At 37.8% G+C, this 20,219-nt stretch overlaps 1 protein-coding gene across 1 annotated transcript in view; it reads right to left on the reverse strand.

Annotated features, from left to right (window-relative positions):
* The window catches only part of LOC150086631 (TNF receptor-associated factor 3-like), a 214,147-nt gene that overhangs the window by 64,995 nt on the left and 128,933 nt on the right, over nt 1-20,219 (reverse strand). Inside the window, exon 10 of the mRNA XM_090372210.1 lies at nt 12,348-12,452. Coding sequence (XP_090228336.1) covers nt 12,348-12,452 — 105 coding nt within the window. The remainder of the gene's footprint in view (nt 1-12,347; nt 12,453-20,219) is intronic.

Consider the following 20,219-nt stretch of genomic DNA (forward strand, 5'->3'; position numbering starts at 1 on the left):
GAAAACTTCATATCTAACTGCACAATTACTCCCAGGTCTTTTTCATTTTCTACCACCTTATGTGTAGTACCACACAGTTGGTACATTTCTCTGGGATTACTTCTACCCATATGCAGTACTTTGCATTTATCAATGTTAAACTTGAGTTGTCACTTCTCAGCCCATCTGCCCAAATTTTCTAGATCCTGTTGCAGTTGGTACAGGACCTAGGTTGCAGTAGCACACTGCCATTACTGTCATTAACAACCCTGCCAACCTTTGTATCATCTGCAAACTTTGACACTAAGCCTGATATACCTTCATTAATATCATTGATAAATACACAAAACCACAGTGGACCCAACATCGAACCCTGTGGGACTCCACTAATAACATTTGTCCACGAAGAGCAGCACCCATTGATTACCACCCTCTGTCTTCTCCCACTTAACCATCCTTTTATCCATTGTAGCAACTTACCCTTAATACCATTCTGCTCCAATTTGTACAGTAGTCTTCCATGCACAACAGTGTCAAAATCTTTCCTGAAATCCAAAAGGCGTATGACGTAGCCGAGTGGTCAGGAGCGAGAGTGCATAGCACGCATTACTTGATTGGACTGGAGTTCAAGTCCGTGACTACTAAATACGATAAATATTTGTAGGTGCCTCCATAGCCAGGTGGGCAGGATCAGCAGTGCGTAGCACACGCTTCTTGATTAGACCGGGGTTAGAGTCCGTGACCACCAAATACGGAGGATACGGAAAGGTCAGGGAATGACCACCACATATCCCTAGAGCAATATGGCCTTAGTTGCTAATGCTCCTAAAAACCAAATAACAACAACAAAAACCTGAAATCCAAGTATATGATATCAAAATAATTTTTTGTATCTGGTTCATTTGTAACCACATCACTTACATTGACAATCAAATTTGTCAGACAAGACTTTCCCTTAACAAACCCATGCTGTGTCTGAATTATTGCTGCAGTCTTGTCTAGATGACCCTGCAATGCATCTTTAACCAGTGACTCCATTATTTTACCCAGAACAGAAGTTAAACTAACTGGTCTGTAATTACTCGTGACACCCTTCGATCCCCTTTTGTGAATTGGGGATTTGCACATCTCCAGTCCGTGGGGTCCTCCCCTGAGTCCAAGGATGCTCTCATAATTATGACTAAGGGTTTGCTTACTTCCTTTGCTGCCTCCTTTAATATAACTGGATAGATCCCATTCTCCCTAGGTGCCTTTCTTATGTTTAACTTCAACAATTTCTCCTCCACTTTGCTCTCAGTTATTACAAAATCATAAAGCACCCTGCTGCAATTTGATAGCCTTCTGGCATTTTCAAACCTTAATAACTCCTCATGTGTGAATGTAGATGAAAAATACTAATTCGGTTTGTTTGCTTTCTGAGCAGGATCATCAACAGTCGAACCAACGATATGAAGTGGACCAATCAGATTCATCCCCTTCCTTTTAGAGTTTATATAAGTAAAGAAATCCTTGTTGTTTTTCTTAAAATCCTTTGCCAAAGATTTCTCATAATCTGCCTTCACCTGCCTAACCTCCTTTGTGACTTGATTACAGACTAGCTTATATCTGCCATAGGCTTCTGTGTCCAATCAAATTTGTCAGATAAGACTTCCCCTTAACAAACCCATGTTGTGCCTGAACTATTACTGCAGTCTGGTCTAGGTGATCCTGCATCACTTCTTTAACCAGTGACTCCATTATTTTCCCTGGAACAGAAGTTAAAATAACAGGTCTATAATTATTTTTGTCACCCTTTGAATCCCCTTTGTGAAGTGGGGATACGTTTTCACATTTCCAATCCATGGGGACCTTCCCTGAATCTAAGGATGCTTTCGTAGTTATGGCTAAGGGTTTGCTTACTTCCCTCGCTGCCTCCTTCAATATAATGGCCTGCCCAGCAACCCAAAGGTCGCGGGTTCGATTCCCGCCTCGGGCTTGGATCAAAGTACTGCAAAAACCTTGGGAGGTGCAATATGGCCACAGAAGCCGATGCGCCAACAACTACCAAATCAAAAAAAAAATCAATATAACGGGATAGATTCCACCTGCCCCAGGTGCCTTTTTTATTTAACTTCAACAATTTCTCCTCCTTTTCACAGAACTTCATTTTAGATTGTTTAGTTTGGTGCTAACCCAAGTGATACCCTGAGAGTTTTGCTACCCGCAAAACCTTATATTTTCAAGTTCCAGTGTTAAGCCTCCGCTGCCATTTCTCAGTTTTTCAGCCCACCTAAATAATTCATCTAGGTCTTTTAATATCTTCATTAACCACCCTACCTACCACTGAATCATCAGAAAACTTAAACAAACTTGAATACTTACATTAATTTCAACAATAAATATTAGTAAGGGCCCAAAACCAAACTTTGAGGAATACCACCATCCATTTATCCATAATAGTAACTTATCCAAAATGTTACATTGCTCTGTATATACAATAATCATTTATGTGGGACTATATCAAAAGCTTTTATAAAATCTAAGTAAATGATGTCAAAATTATTTTTTGCATCCAATTTTTTAGTGACAACATCACAGCAGCTAATTAGATTAGTCAGACATGTTCTCTCTTTAACAAAGCCAAGCTGGGACTTCCTTATTATTTAATTCCTGTAGAATGAAATTATTATGCAGAAAGGAATTATTTCATTTCAGTATGTATCACATACTTAAATAAGGACTCCATAATCTTAACTATTTACTTAACGATATTTATAGAAGAAAAACCTTTTGTGTCAATGAGAAATTATGGGAGTGAAGTTGAAAAAAATGTAATTAATGATGTTGAAATGACACATGTTTATTTAATTTAAAAACGTTTGAGCCTACAGGCCAGTAAGGCTCCTGGGGTTGATGGCATATACTCTATAATCTTAAGAGAGGTGACAAGTGAGTGCACTGAACCATTGAGGCTAATTATGAGAGCATCACTAGACTCGGGAGTGATTCCGTTGGATTGGAAAAGTGGCAATGTGTCTCCAATATATAAGGGCGGTTCTAAGAGTGAAGTGGTAAATTACTGGCCAGTCAGTCTAACTTCAGTTGTAGGGAAAATCATGGAGACTATGATCAAGGGTGAGATTCAGGATCATTTAGATAGAAATGGAATTCTGAAGGATACTCAGCATGGTTTTGTAAAGGGAAAATCATGTTTAATTAATCTGGTCAGCTATTTTGACAGGGTCACTCACGAGTGGACTTAGGAATAATTTCAACATAGTTTATTTGGATTTCAGCAAAGCATTTGACTCAGTCCCACATGAGTGGTTACTTTATAAGCTGGAACAGGTTGGAATCACAGGAAAAAATCCATAGATGGATGGCTTCAGGGCAGCAGACAGAGGGTTGTGATAAATGGTTATTCCTCAGTTGAATTTGATGTAAGAAGTAGGGCTCCCAAAAGTATTAGGACCACTGTTGTTTTTGATTTTCATAAATGACGTTGATGAAAATCAAAAGCAGAGCTTCTTCAGAGTGGCCTAGATAGACTTCAGGGATGGTCAGAAAAATGGCAGCTATGCTTTAATCCAGCAAAGTGTAAGGTATTGCAGATGGGGATCAGTAACCCCAAAATAACTTATATACTTTTTTTTTTTTTTTTTTATGTAAACCCCAAACACGAGAGGTATTAAAACCTATAGTACTTAGTACCATGCTTGGGTTGGAGGTTGAGAAGATGAAAGAAGATATTTGTTGACATTGGACTTGAACTTCTGTAGACTGTAATTTTCAGGAAATACTTATGAAGGTTGTTCCAGAAAACGGCAGTTGAATGAATAAATGAGGAAGATGAAAAGTTGGTTCTGTGAGTTTGAAGTTGGACAGTAAATGGATGTTGGCTGGTGGCGGCACGTGTTCGGACTTGGTGGAGTTGAACTAAAGCCAGTAGTAAAGGAAAGGGACTTGGGTGCTACAATACTGTCAGACTCTTAAGTTCTCCGAGCATTGCAGACAAGTTGCAAGGAAGGCCCATGTGTCCTATCGATGATTTATTGAACAATTGCCAGTAGAGATAAGGATATCATAATCCCACTATATAAGGCTATTGTTAGACCACACTTGGAATACTGTCTTCAAGTATGGAGACTGCATCTAAAGAAAGACATTGTGCTTCTTATAAGGGTCCAAAGATGGGTAACTTGCCTGGTGAGATTGGCAAAAGGGCATCCATATGACGAAAGGCTTCAAATATGCGGGTTGCAGAGCTTGGAAACTAGACACCTTAGAGGAGACTTGATTGAGATGTTCAAGGCTCTAAGAGTCATAAGTAAAATGAATGAGTATGAAATTTTCATGGTTATAAATGATTCTAGAACCAGGGCCATCAAGTTACGTGGTAAGATGTTTAGACTGGATTGCAGGAAGTTTTATTTTAGTCAGTGAGTTATATATTGTCAGGGAAACGGGGAACATCCTTTGTAAAAAGGATAGGTGGAATAGGACCAGGGTATGTCTGCCAGGGGCAAAGGTTGATGACGTTGTAGAGCGGATATCATCTTTTAAGGGCACAAAAGGTGATATAGTTGTACACGTTGGCACTAATGATATTAAGAGTAGGAGACCGGCGGAATTACTTAGCAAGTACAGGTCACTGTTGAAAAAAAGCCGTGAATTAGGGTTGAACTTGAAAGTGTCTGCAATTCTGCCCAGACACGATAGGAGGGAGTATATGATGAGAGCCTTGTCGATCAATTCGGCCCTGGAGGGATTGTGCAAGGCTCAAGGGGTAGAATTTTTTTCAGCCTGGACTGTACTTGTTAACAGGAGAGATTGCTTCTACAGGGATGGGATACACTTAAATAGAAAGGGTGCAAGAATTTTTGCTGATGCTGTCGAGGCAGTGTTAGGTGGGTCGGAAAACTGCTAGTTGGGGGGGATACAAGGACTAATAGATTAACAGTAGCCAGTGGCAGAGGTGGAAGTGATTCTTGCACTGCTTCTATTGAAATGAGCAGAAGTCTGAAAAACAAGATGCAGGATATTTCAGAGACTGCTGGTAGTCATTGCGGTACAAGTAAACACATGGGTTGTGTTAGGGTAGCTAAGAATAGAAACAGGTGCATGTATACCTGCGTGTACACCAATGCTAGGAGTTTGGTAAATAAATTTGATGAATTTGAGGTATTGCTCAAAACATCAAAGGCAGATATTGTTGGGATATCAGAGACGTGGTGTCACACAGATATAAGTAAAGCGGAACTGGAATTTGGGGAATACAATGTGTATAGAAAGGATAGACAGGACAGGAGGGGAGGAGGGGTTATGCTATTAATTAAGAAACACATAAAGTCCAAGGAAGTGAAGCCAGTCGACATCGATGGACAGGGCAGCGTCGAGTCAGTTTGGTGTGACATAAGCATAGGGAAATCAAAATTGAGAGTAGGAGTGTGCTATAGGCCTAATGACTCTGATGAGTATAATAAGATATTGTACAGGGAAATAGAGTGGGCCAGTAAATCAGAGAGTCTTATAATGGGGGACTTTAATTTCCCAGATATTGACTGGAATTTGTGGGTTGGTCACTCGCACACTAGCAAGGCTTTTGTGGATTTATTGGATGATTGTTTTCTACATCAGCATGTTCGTGAGGCAACAAGAGGGAGCAATACTCTTGATCTGATTATCAGTAGTGATTCTTCATGCATTAAGAACCTGCAGATAAATGAACCACTAGGTGGCAGTGATCACAGTGTGTTGAAGTGGGATTTACTCAAGGAGGCAACTACCATCAGAGGTAAAGGGAAGGGTTTTTGTTTTCGTAAAGGCGACTATGATGGTCTGAGACAGTATTTAAATTCTATACAGTGGGACCAACTGATGATGTTACCAACAGCAAACTCAAAATGGGAAGCATTCAAGGAACTAATCTTGGAGGCTACCAGGCTTTACATACCAACTAAGAAATATTGTTCAAGGTTTAGGCCTAAATGGTTGTCAGATGAACTAATGAGACATGTGGCAGAGAAGAAAAATGCATGGGATACATACAAATTAATGGGTGACATGGAAGCCTATGATAGATATAAGTTGGTCTGTAACCAAGTCACAAAGGAGATTAGGCAGGCAAAGGCAGACTATGAAAAATCCTTGGCAAAGGATGCAAAGAAAAACAGAAAAGAGTTCTTTACATACTTGAACTCGAAAAGGAAAGGGATGAATCAGATTGGTCCACTGGATATTGATGGTTCAACAGTTGAGGATCCTTCTCAGGTGGCTAACAATCTAAACGAGTATTTTGCATCTACATTCACGCATGAGGAGTTATTCAGGAAGGAGAATGATGTAGGTAAAGTAAACATTGGCAGTGAGCTGGATGATTTTGTAATAACTGAGAGGAAAGTGGAGGAGAGATTGTTGAGGACAAACATAAAAAAGGCACCTGGGGTGGATGGGATCTATCCAGTTATATTAAAGGAGGCAGCAAAGGAAGTAAGCAAACCCTTAGCCATAATTATGAGAGCTTCCTTGGACTCAGGGGAGGTACCTATGGACTGGAGATGTGCAAATGTGACCCCCAATTCACAAAGGAGGTTCAAAGGCTGACACAAGTAATTATAGACCTGTTAGTTTAACTTCTGTTCCAGGTAAATTAATGGAGGCACTGGTTAAAGAAGCACTGCAGGATCATCTAGACAAGAATTCAGTTATAGCTCAGACGCAGCATGGTTTTGTTAAGGGCAGGTCTTGCCTGACCAATTTGATTGGATACTATGATGTAGTCACAAAAGAACTGGATGCAGGGAATAACTTTGATATTATATATTTGGATCTTAGAAAGGCTTTTGATACTGTTGCACATGGAAGACTGCTGCACAAATTGGAGCAGTGTGGCATTGGAGGCAAATTGCTGCTATGGATAAGGGGATGGTTGAGTGGCAGAAGACAGAGAGTGGTAATCAATGGACACTGCTCAATGTGGACTAATGTTATTAGTGGAGTTCCTCAAGGTTCAGTGTTGGGTCCGTTGTTGTTTTCGGTGTTTATGAATGATATTGATGATGGGATATCAAGTTTAATGTCCAAGTTTGCAGATGATACAAAGGTTGGCAGGGTCGTTAAGGACAATACTGACGCTATGCTGCTGCAACAGGATCTGGAAAGGTTGAACAGATGGGCTGAGAGGTGGCAAATGAGGTTTAACATCGACAAATGTAAAGTGCTGCATATGGGAAACAGTAACCCCAGAGCAACGTATCAACTCTGCGGTACTACACTGACAGTGGTGGAGAATGAAAAGGACCTGGGGGTAATTGTGCAGGCAGATATGAAGTTCTCTGAGCAGTGCAGACGAGCTGCAAGAGTAGCTCATGGTGTCTTGTCAATGATATACAGGAATTTTTCTAGCAGGGATAAGGAGGTGATTATTCCCTTGTATAAGGCAATGGTAAGGCCACATCTTGAGTACTGTATACAGGTCTGGAGGCCTCATTTCAAGAAGGATGTAGAGCTGCTGGAACGGGTACAGAGAAGGGCAACAAGATTAGTAAATGGAACAAAGGGTTGCTCTTACGAAGAAAGGCTTAAGTTTTGCAAATTACAGAGTCTGGAGACTAGGCACCGGCGAGATGATCTGATAGAGGTGTATAAGGCTTTGAATGGTTTGAGCATGCTCAATGCCAATGGGATTCTTCATCTTTCTCAGAATAATCACCTCAGAGGGCATAAATTCAAATTGAGGAAGGACGGATGTCGGATAGATGTGCGGAAATTTGCCTTTGGCCAGCGGGTGGTTGGTTGGTGGAACCGACTTCCATCACTTGTTGTTGAAGTTGATAGCCTAAACAAATTTAAAGCTCAACTGGACAGGTATTTCGAACGAACGGAGGGGTGAAATGGGAGTGGGTTTTTTTTTTTTTTTTTTTGGCTGATGCTGAATAAGCTTGCTTTCTTGCATCATATGCCCCTGCTAATGCTAATGCTAATGCTAAATTACTAGAATATGTTACCTACATAGGTGGTAGAGGCTGGCAGTTTGGGGAAATTCAAAGGTCAGCTGGATAATTACCTACAGGAAGAGAGAAATGCATAGGTTGTCTATTTCTCTTATTAATTATTATTATTTTTTAATTTTCTTCTTTTTAATTATTTTTTCATTTATTATTTAAAAAAAAATTTTTTTTATTATTACAGCCACTCTCTGACTTATGTAAGGGTTGAGTTCCGTGGAACTCTACATAAGTCAGAATTTTACGTAAGTCAGAATTTCCCTAAATGCTTAAGCAGCACCCGCAAATTTGATTGAAGCAAAAAAGGAATGTTTGACGAACATTTAAATAGAATTATGTATTCAATTTTTTTATCTCATGCACAGGAAAAATTACAAAAGTGTACAAAATTAAAAAATTCGAAAATTACAAAAAGAGAGAGGAGACAGGTAAGTTTTACCTTTTGAGCATCGTTGCCAAAATTAACTCTCCAGCTGATAAGCATGCCACTGCAGAAGTTGAAGGCTGTGGAGATTTAGAATGGGTTTTTTCAACACATCACAAAATTTCTTTGCAGCTGCAGAATCAGCACGGCTACTTCACCACATACTTTAACATTGTGGAAACCAGCGTGATGCTTGAACCTATTAAACCACCCATTGCTTGCCACGAACTTGACTTAGGGTTTGCCGTACTTATCCTTAATATCTTCATAAATACTTCTTGCTTTTGCTTGAATGGCCATTGGACTCGGGGCACTTGCTTCTGAATATGATTTTCCATCTTTGATATAGCACCTGAACTATTTTGTGATCACTGTTGATCTTAAATGCGTTGATCCTTTAACATGTTCTTTTATATGCACACTGTCCCTTAAAATAGTATTCACTGTTGAAGCAGAGAGACCTAATTCTGTGCAATAGATAACAAACTTTGTCCTGCTTCGTACTCCTTAATTATGGCGCCTCCGTAGCCAGGTGGGAAGGAGCAGCAGTGCGTAGCACACGCTTCTTGATTAGATCGGGGTTCGAGCCCGTGACCACCAAATACGGAGGATGCGGAAAGGTCAGGGAATGACCACCGCATATCCCCGGAGCAATATGGCCTTAGTTGCTAATGCTCCTAAAAACCAAATAACAAACAACTCCTTAATTAATCATCTTCATTTCTAAATTAATTTTATTTTATTTCCTAGCACTGTCAGCACTTGCACTTTCCATTGGTCCCTTTCCCTTCACCATTGTAATAAGTAAATAGGAATGCAGAGAAGATTCTGAAAATTTATTTATGTTTTTTTTTTTTTATATGATTGAAGATTTCAGTGAAGGGGAACTCATTTCATCATAATACCATAATATAAAAACCCACAGAATTCCAGTTATCAGGATTATCGCAAATGCAATAAGATCGAGTTTACTATCTGTTTATAAAGATTGCGCTAACAGAAAAGCCCAATAAACCGGAAAGTGCAAATTGTTTTTATTGTTTTATGGTAGTGACCTCCAGAAATGTGTTTTAGAAAAATATCACACAGGCAATAAAAACTGATTCTTATAATGGAACATATGATAAATAATGATGAAAGTGTAGTACAATTTCCATTATAAAAATTACCTTTTAGAGAGATAAATAGTTTATATATAGCGAAATTTCCAAATTCCAAGGTCTTGGAATGAATTACCAAAAAAAAAAAACAATGTGTTATTGGGTTCACATTATGAGATTTTCAGCCTACATTTATTCCTATGGGATGCAAAATACGTTTCCACAATTTTTTTAAGTTTGCACTGGCCAGAAAAAACTTACATAAAGTTGAATTTCCATAAGTCGAGTATTATGTAAGCAGGGGAGTGGCTGTATTTTATTTATTTTTTAGTTTTGGCTTGTGCTATTTGTTATTGTTTGTTAGGAGCATTAGCAACTAAGGCCATATTGCTCCAGGATATGCAGTGGTCATATGCAGAAAGGTCAGGGAATGACCACCGCATATCCTGGAGCAATATGGCCTTAGTTGCTAATGCTCCTAACAAACAATAACAAATAGAACACCAGCCAAAACACCTGTTTTGGCTGGTGCAGCATAAGCCATAGGGTTTCTTGCACTTTGTGGCCATTGCTAATACTAACTAGAACAGAAATCAAGCTCAGGTCTGTAATTAGTCCTTCACCCTTCAAACCACTTTTATGATTAGGAAGGACATTTGCCCAGCTCCAATCTTTAGGAACTTGAATCCAAAGGTTCTCTCATTGTCAAACTAAAGTTTTAATTACCTCCTTCTCTGCCCCTTCTATAATTGGATAGGTTTCTCAACAATTTCTTCACAAGCCTGTTTTCTGTTATCATAAAATCATTTAACTTCCAGTTGATATTTTTAAATTTCTCATATCCTGGTGTCCCTATCCCCAAAACTTCACATGTGAATGTATATGCAAATTATTTTCAGTTTATCATCAACGTGCTTGATCACAGTTATTTTCAAGTCATATCAAGTGGGAAAAAATTATTCTAGTACTAATGAAAATGACCTTAGTTCCAAAACCTAGGTAAACTTAGAAAGGATAAAGTTAGAAAAAACAATGATACTAGGGGCTCAGCACATCCAGTCCTGAGCTGGATATCATCATTCTTCTCTTCTTGATGATTCCCTTCTACTTCTCTCTCTCTCTCTCTCTCTCTCTCTCTCTCTCTCTCTCTCTCTCTCTCTCTCTCTCTCTCTCTCTCTCTCTCTCTCTCAGGGTAATTCAGAATTTTTTTTTTGGCTGGTGCAGCATAAGCCTCAGGCTTCCTTTCACTATATGGCTAATAATAATAATCACTCATGCATGTGGCCAAGGAATGATAAAATGACCAAGACAGCAGATTCTATGTAAGCAGTCTAGAAAAAATGAGGAAACATGCATCAAGCATGTGGCTCTAAGAGGTGAGTATTGTAGAAAAGTTAATTCTTTTCCATATTGTGCCATTCATTCTTTCTCTGACGGGAAAGAAACTTTTCAAATTCCCATCATAAGTTCAGAACCATTGGTCATTTTGTTCATTTTTTCATTCTGATCATAAAGAATAGTGCACAGAATGGGTAAAATAATCATGTTTAAATGCTTTTGCTGAAATCAGTCAGTCAGACCATTATAAAAATGAACTATTTTCATCACCATCTCTCTCTCTCTCCCTCTCTCTCTCTCTCTCTCTGTGTATTCTCATTCTTCTTGACATTGCACCATGTACCTCCAAGTGTATTTTGCAAATTCAATGTGCTATAGTTTAGAAAGGTGTGCTGTGCTTTCAAAGGATGAAGAACTCTGCTCTGAAACACTATCAATGGTATGTCACTTTCATATCCTTATCAACATTTTTATATCCATGCAATCAAGTAAAAATTAAAAAAAATTACTGAATTCATGATTTTAAAAAGGTTTCGAACTACCAATATAGATATACTTAAGAAATACAGAGTAAGTGCTGGTTATGGTCATTACTGGTCATTAGAATCAGCCACTTTAGAGAATCAAATTTCAAAGAACTGATTCAAATCAATAAAATGCATTACACTTTCATTGTTTATTAGAATCACGTCTTCAGTTATAAAAATCAATTTTGAATGATATTTTTCTAAAGCGCATTTCTGGAGGTCACATTTCTAGAAGTCACAACCCATAAAACAATAAAAACAATTCACAGTTTTTGGTTTATTGGGCCTTTTGTTTGTACAATCTGTTATAAACAGGTAGTTACTACAGCCTTAACAGATGAAGAAATTGCCCAGCCTTTACTGATAATTTTGCCAAGGAGGAGGAAAATGAAGATGAACCCGAACAAATTCCAGTTACAAAATGGCAAAATCTTGAAGCTATAGTCCCGAGGAGAGCGCTGGAAGAAACTGGTGCAAGCGATCGTGAATATAGACTGTTATAAAATATTGAAAAATTTATAAATAGACTTTGTAGTGATAATTTAAAGCAATCTAAAATAAGTGACTATTTAAAATTATAACCATATTACAAAGTGTAATGTTTAATTAACATACATATTAATTAAGCTACGTATGTAAGTATAAATTTATTTTTATTTTGCTAACCTGTGGATAATATTTTTCCGATTTTCATGCATCATTTAATTGGTAATAAACTTTTGGTAGTATAAAGTGTAAATTTAAAAAAGTGTATCTTTATTTTTATAGCCTGTGAATAATATTTGTCTATTTTTGCTTATTAGAATCAAAATTCAATTTGCAAACATGATCACTGTAACTGGCGCTTACTGTATATCTTTGTACAGTTCAACCAGTTGTTATATAAAAAAATTAATAAAAAGGCAAAAAAAAAAAAAAAAAATTGAAAGAAAAAAAAACTAGTTCTGTAATGGTAAAAACATTTTGACATTACAGAACTGCAAACTATCCATACCTGAATAGTGTCTTTTAGTTTTTTATTTTCCTCTAACAAAGTCCTATTTGCTGATTCAACCAAATGGAATTGTTCCTTTAGTTTTTCATTGTCTTTCTTCAGATTCTGCAAAAATTAGAAGTTTATGTAATTCTAAAATTTAATATGGCACTGTAAGGTGCATAATTAAATTACTACTATTGATATTATATTAAATTTATAGAATTTATCTTAATAGAATTAATAGAATTAATAGAACTTAATAGAATTATCTAATAAGTATATTATAAATTTATTATTAGAATTTTTATGAATTAGAATGTTTAAATATCTATTAGAATTATCTAATAGATATTTAAACATTTTCAAACAAGTTTCAGTCATAACTGTACATACAGATATAAACTACAAACAAAAGAATTACTTTTAACTCAAACATATTTAACTTTCAAAATCATTTAACATTTCCCCTAAATTATATTTCTAAAATGTAATATTTTTATGTGATTTTAATAAATACTTCTGGACTGATTTTTTGATATGTGGATTGAATGCAAAATGGTAAATCATAATTTTTTATGATGGATAAACTTCAAAAGCTATCATGCTGTTTAAAACTTGTATACTTGAAATAAATGGATAAGAATGAACTTTCAAAATAAAAGCAACAAATGTTTAAATGTGAATATTGTGAAAATTATGAGAAGAATAGACAAAAAAAGTTTTACTGATTAGTATATTATATTATGCCAATTTTTAAAGAAAGCTACATTATGACAACGTGTAATAAAAAATTAAGCAAAAGAAAAGGAGATGCTAAAGGAACAAAATTCTAATAAGAGAAAGGACTCCTCTAAGAGCTGATACAGGTGAGAATGTTATGTTCAAGACTCCATCCTGCCATTCCAGAGATAATTAAAAAATACAGTGGTATAATATTTCTGGTTCAATTTAAACATAGGAAACGTTATCCAAAATATTGATATCTGAGCTTTCTGTAAACAAATGCATTGATACCATGATGCTCACTAACAAAGGAACCATCAGCCTTGTCATGCTAAAATTGCATCCGAAATTTTTCTCACTTAATTTAGCTGCTAATACCAATTGCAAGATATCTGAAAAAAAAAAAAAAAAAAAAGCTCAAATTTGAACATCTCTCTGTGGCAAGATGTAGAGCTGCAATCATGACAGCTAATGTGGAGAAATCTCAGTTGCTGGGGGAGGGGGGGGGCTTATGCACATGGGTTTCAAGTAGGAGGGCAAACAGAAGTGATAAGCACATACCAGAAAGAAACCATACTTATCACTGGCAACTCCTTTCAGTTAACTCATGCTTGTGTAATCACATGGTACAATTGCCACATGCTTTTGACATGTACAATCCTGTAAACATTGGAAGACTTATAACATCATATACAAAGACTAAAATAAAAAACAGAATCCATAACAGTTCAGACAACTATCACATATGCAACTCAACTGTTGCTCAACCCAAAATACTTTCCAGATTTAGCCCCATCTGATCTCTACCTAATCTTGGAATTAAAAACCAATTTGACTAGAAGGAAATTTGGATCAGACGATGGGGTTGATAGTGGACACACACTTGATTTTTCAAGTCATAGCAGCTAACGTGGAGAAACCTCAGTTACTGGAGGACTTTCAAGAAGGCAACTATAAAAGAATCACTAATCTGAAGTATCATTGAAAAAATGCACTGAGTTACAAGGAAACTACATTTAAAAATAGTGTACAGTCAACATCAGCTAACAATTCCATCCATGCCAAGCTAGAAACTTGTCAAAGAAGGAAAGGCTTTTTACAGGGATGGGATACATGTAAACAGAAGGGATGCAAGCATATTCACTGATGCTATCAAGGCAGTGCTAGGTGAATCAGAAAACTGATAGTTTTTTTTTGGGGGGGGGGGAAGATACACAGACTAATATATTAACTAGAGATGCAGGCAGAGGTGAAAGTGATTCTTGTACTTGAACATGCTGCAGCCTGGAAAGCAAGGTGTTGGGGATTTTGAGCCCTGCCGTGGGTCATCATGTAACAAGCAAATACATGGGCTGTGTTACGGTAACTAAGAGTAAGAACACGTGCATATATACTTATATGTACACTAAGCTAGGAGCATTGTAAATAAATTTGATGAATTTGAAGTATTAAGTCATAAATGATATTGTGGGTAATATCAGAGACATGGTGCCACTCAGACATAAGGCATGCCGTAAGGGGAATTGTTGAAGCTCAATGTAAAAAAGGGCACCTGAGCTGGATGAGATCTATCCAATTATATTAAGGGAGGCAGCAAAGGAGGTAAGAAAACCCTTAACCATAATTATGAAAGCATCTTTGGATTCAGGAAATGTCCCTATGGACTGGAGATCTGCAAATGTATCCCCAATTCACAAAGCGGGACCAAAGGATGACATGAGAAATTGTGTACCTGTTAGCTTAATTTCTCTTTCAGGAGAAAAAATTTGGAGTCTCTGGTTAAAGAAGTAATGTAAGATCGTCTATACAGGAATGAACTTATACTGCAGTCAGAGCATGAATTTGTTAATCAATGATCTTGTCTGACCAAACTGATTGGATATTATAATGCAGTACAAAGGAAGTGGGTGAAAAAAATAATTTAAATATCATATACTTGGATTTCAGGAAAGCTTTTATAATGTTGCACATAAAAGACTGCTGTACAAATGGTACTGCTCTGGATAAAGGGATGGTTGAGTGGTATAAGACAGAGAGTGGTTATTAATGGACAATGCTCTTCATGGGCTAATGTTATTAATTGAATGGGAGTCCCCCCATTATAATAAGTGATGGGCCCATTGTTGTTTTCTATATTTATTAATGATATTTATGAAGGTATATCAGGTTTAATGTCCAAGTTTTCAGATAATACAAAGGTTGACAGGATGGTTAATGACAGTAATCAGAGCAAGTTTCTGCAACAAGATCTAAGACAATAAAGAGTTCTTTTAAACAAATTAGGCTAATGGGCTGAGAAATGGCAGTTGAAATTTAAAATTGATAAATGCAAGGTATTGCATATTGGTAGAAGTAATCCTAAATTAATGTACCAACTGTATAGTACTACACTCAGGGCAGTGGAAAATGAAAAGACTAATTGTGCAGTCAGATATGACGTTCTCTGAGCAATGCAGACAGGCAGCAAGGACAGCTTGTGGAGTTTGTCGGCAGGTACAAGGAAGTGATTATTGCTTTGTATAAGGCAATGGTTAGGCTACATCTTGAGTACTGCATACAGGTCTGGAGGCTTCATTTTAGGAAGGATGTAGTCCTGATGGAATGGGTGCAGAGAAGAGCAATGAGATTAGTGAAGGGAATGAAAGTTTGTTTGCAATTTGCAGAACTAAAGCCTGTTTTACCAAGGACAGGCTTCAGCTCTGCAAATTGCAATATCTGGAGGCTAAGCAGGGTGATCTGATTGAGGTATTTAAAGCTTTGAATGGACTGAGCAAGCTCAATGCTGATAGCACTCTTCCTCTTATTAGCCATATGGTGCAAGGAAGCCTGAGGCTTATGTTGCACCAACCAAAACCCGAGTTACCCAGAGAGAGAGAGAGAGAGAGAGAAGTAGAAAGGAATCACCAAGAAAGAGAAGAATGATGATATCCAGTTGAGGACCCTGGTTGTGCCAAGCCAATACTCACCAGATGTGAGCCCTTTGCTCAGCATACACACGAGTGGGGCATAAATTCAAATTGAAGAAGGATGGTTGTGAGATAGATGTGCAGAGGTTTGCCTCCAGCAAGCAGGTGGTTAATTGTTGGAACAAACTTCCATCTGTTGTTGTGAAAGTCAGCAGTTTGAACAAATTCAAGGAAGAACTAGACAGACTGGGGTCATTTATAAAATATATCTCCCAGGTTGTACAGTAGACTACAATGAGAGAAACCTAGAGCAGTTTGAAAGACAAAATAGGCAACATGCTGCAACTATTCAAAATGCAAATATCCAAACTGTAATGTAACCAAAAACATATCCTTCCACTTGAAACCTGCTGCTTTAAGTATGAAGATTTAGTTATGCATATTTTGCATAACTAAATCTTTGCATAGATTAAAGCACTTTGCATAGATTAAAGCACTTTGAGTTATTTATATTTAGCTAATATCAAGTTAACAACTGTATATTTAATCTTTGAAATTAACATATAATACACATATTTACTTAGCATTAGCATTAATAGAGGCATTTGATGCAAGAAAGCAAGCTTATGCAGCATCAGCCAAAAAAAAAAAAAAAATAATAATAGAAAAAAAAAAAAATAAATAAATAAATAAAAGATAACCACTTCCACTTTACCCCTCTGTTCGTTCGAAATACATGTCCAGCTGAACCTTAAACTTATTTAGGCTATCAACTTTCACGACAAGGGATGGAAGTCTATTCCACCAACCAACCACCCGCTGGCTAAAGGCAAATTTCCTCACATCTATCCTACATCTGTCTTTTCTCAATTTGAATTTATGCCCTCTCAGGTGATTATTCTGAGCAAGAGGAAGAATCCCATCAGCACTGAGCATGCTCAAACCATTCAAGGCTTTATACACCTCTATCAGATCACCTCGCTGGTGCCTAGTCTCCAGACACTGTAATTTGCAAAACTTAAGCTTTTCTTCATAAGAGCACCCCTTTTTTCCATTCACTAATCTTGTTGCCCTTCTCTGTACTCGTTCCAGCAGCTCTACATCCTTCTTGAAATGAGGCCTCCAGACCTGTATACAGTACTCTAGGTGTGGCCTGACCATTGCCTTATACAAGGGAATAATCACCTCCTTATCCCTGCTAGAAAAATCCCTATATATCATCGACAATACACCATGAGCTACTCTTGCAGCTCATCTGTACTGCTCAGCAAACTTCATATCTGCCTGCACAACCACCCTCCAGGTCCCTTTCATTCTCTACTACTGTCAGTGTAGTACCACAGAGTTGATACGTTGCTCTGGGGTTGCTGTTTCCCATATGTAGTACTTTACATTTCTCAATGTTAAACTTCATTTGCCACCTCTCAGCCTATCTGCTCAACCTTTCCAGATCCTGTTGCAGTAGCATAGTGTCAGTAGTGTCCTTGACAACCCTGCCAACCTTCGTATCGTCTGCAAACTTGGACATTACGCTTGATATACCATCATCAATATCATTTATAAATACAGAAAACAATAATGGACCCAATACTGAACCTGAGGGACTCCACTAATAACGTTAGTCCATGATGAGCAGTGTCCATTGATTACCACTCTCTGTCTTCTCCCCCTCAACCACCCCTTTATCCATAGCAGTAATTTGCCTCCAATGCCATACTGCTCCAATTTGTGTAGCAGTCTTCCATGTGCAACAGTATCAAAAGCCTTTCTAAGATCCAAGTATATAATATCAAATTGTTCCCTGCATCCAGTTCTTTTGTGACTGCATCATAGTATCCAATCAAATTGGTCAGGCAAGACTTCCCCTTAACAAAACCATGCTGTGTCTGAGCTATAACTGAAGTCTTGTCTAGATGATCCTGCAGTGCTTCTTTAACCAGTGCCTCCATTAATTTTCCAGGAACAGAAGTTAAACTAACAGGTCTATAATTACTTGTGTCGCCCTTTGATCCTCCTTTGTGAATTGGGGTCACATCTGCACATCTCCAGTCCATGGGTACTTCCCCTGAGTCCAAGGAAGCTCTCATAATTATGTCTAAGGGTTTGCTTACTTCCTTTGCTGCCTCCTTTAATATAACTGGATAGATTCCATCCACCCCAGGTGCCTTTCTTATATTTATCTTCAACAATTTCTCCTCCACTTTACTCTCAGTTATTACAAGATTCTCTAGCTTACTGCCAGAGTTGAATACACCTCTGGCATTCCTCTCGCTGAATAACTCCTCATATGTGAATGTCGATGCAAAATATTCATTCAGTTTGTTAGCTACTTGAGCAGGATCATCAACAGTTGACCCATCGATATCAAGTGGACCAATCTGATTCATCCTCTTCCTTCTAGAGTTTACATAAGTAAAGAACTCTTTGCTGTTTTTCTTTGCATCCCTTGCCAAAGATTTCTCGTAATCTGCCTTCGCCTGCCTAACCTCCTTTGTAACTTGGTTACAGATCAACTTGTATCTATCATAGGCTTCTGTGTCACTTGTTAATTTGTATGTATCCCATGCATTTTTCTTCTCTGCCATATGTCTCATTAGTTCATCTGACATCCACTTAGGCCTAAACCTTGAACAATATTTCTTAGTTGGTATGTAAAACCTAGTAGATTCCAAGATAAGTTCTTTGAATGCTTCCCATTTTGAATTTGCTGTTGGTAACATCATCAGTTGGTCCCACTGTATAGAATTTAAATACTGTCTCAGTCCATCGTAGTCGCCTTTACAAAAGCAATAGCCCTTCCCTTTACCCCTAATGGTAGTTACCTCTTTGAGTAAATCCCACTTCAGCACACTGTGATCACTGCCACCTAGTGGTTCATTTACCTGCAGATTCTTAATGCATGAAGAATCACTACTGATAATCAAATCAAGAGTATTCCTCCCTCTAGTTGCCTCCCGAACATGCTGATGTAGAAAACAATCATCCAATAAATCCACAAAAACCCTTGCTAGTGTGTGAGTGACCAGCCCCCAAATTCCAGTCAATATCTGGGAAATTAAAATCCCCCATTATAAGACTCTCTGATTTACTGGCCCACTCTATTTCCCCGTACAGTTTCTTATTATACTCATCAGAGTCATTAGGCCTATAGCACACTCCTACTCTCAATTTTGATCTCCCAATGCTTATGTCACACCAAACTGACTCGACACTGCACTGTCCAGCAATGTCGACTGGCTTCACTTCCTTGGATTTTATGTATTTCTTAACTAATAGCATAACCCCTCCTCCCTTCCTATCCTGTCTATCCTTTCTGTAGACATTGTACTCCCCAAATTCCAGTTCTACATTCCTTATATCTGTGTGACACCACGTCTCTGAAATCCCCACAATATCTGCCTTTGATGTTTTGAGCAATACCTCAAATTCATCAAATTTATTTACTAAACTCCTAGCATTGGTGTACACGCAAGTATACATGCACCTGTTCTTTTTCTTAGCTACCCTAACACAACCTATGTGTTTATTTGTACCCCAATGATTCCCAGCAGTCTCTGAAATACCTGCATCTTATTTTCCAGGCTGCGGCTCATTCCAATAGAAGCAGTGCAAGAATCACTTTCACCTCTGCCAGTGGCTACTGTTAATCTATTAGTCCTTGTATCCCCCCCAATCTAGCAGTTTTCCGACCCACCTAACACTGCCTCGATAGCATCAGCAAACATTCTTGCACCCTTTCTATTTAAGTGTATCCCATCCCTGTAGAAGCAGTCTCTCCTGTTAACAAGTACAGACCAGGCTGAAAAAAATTCTACCCCTTGAGCCTTGCACAATCTTTTCAGGGCCGAATTGATCGACAGGGCTCTCATTATATACTCCCTCCTATCGTGTCTGGGCAGAATTGCAGACACTTTCAAATTCAACCCTGATTCACGGCTTTTTTTCAACAGTGACCTGTACTTGTTAAGTAATTCCGCCGGTCTACTTATTTAGTGATGCTTAAAATAGCATAGCTGTCTTAAGCATCATTACTTTTGAAAGTCAAAAGATAGCAACTTTTGATTTTCAAAAAGCAACAAATCATTAACTGTAAGCATTAAGGAAAACTGGAGATTTTCTGGGCAAAACAAGTAAAAAAGCCAAAGGATTGTTTATTGTTACATTATGCTTTCAAACATTAGCTTACCTAGGATTTTTTTGTCTGTGGATTGCTGTTTAGTTTTTTTTATTACACATCAACTGGATTATGATACTTTAAGAT

Source organism: Mastigoproctus giganteus, chromosome 4, assembly GCF_048544385.1.
Source record: "Mastigoproctus giganteus isolate SK-2022 chromosome 4, ASM4854438v1, whole genome shotgun sequence".
In the NCBI taxonomy this organism is placed as follows: domain Eukaryota; kingdom Metazoa; phylum Arthropoda; class Arachnida; order Uropygi; family Thelyphonidae; genus Mastigoproctus; species Mastigoproctus giganteus.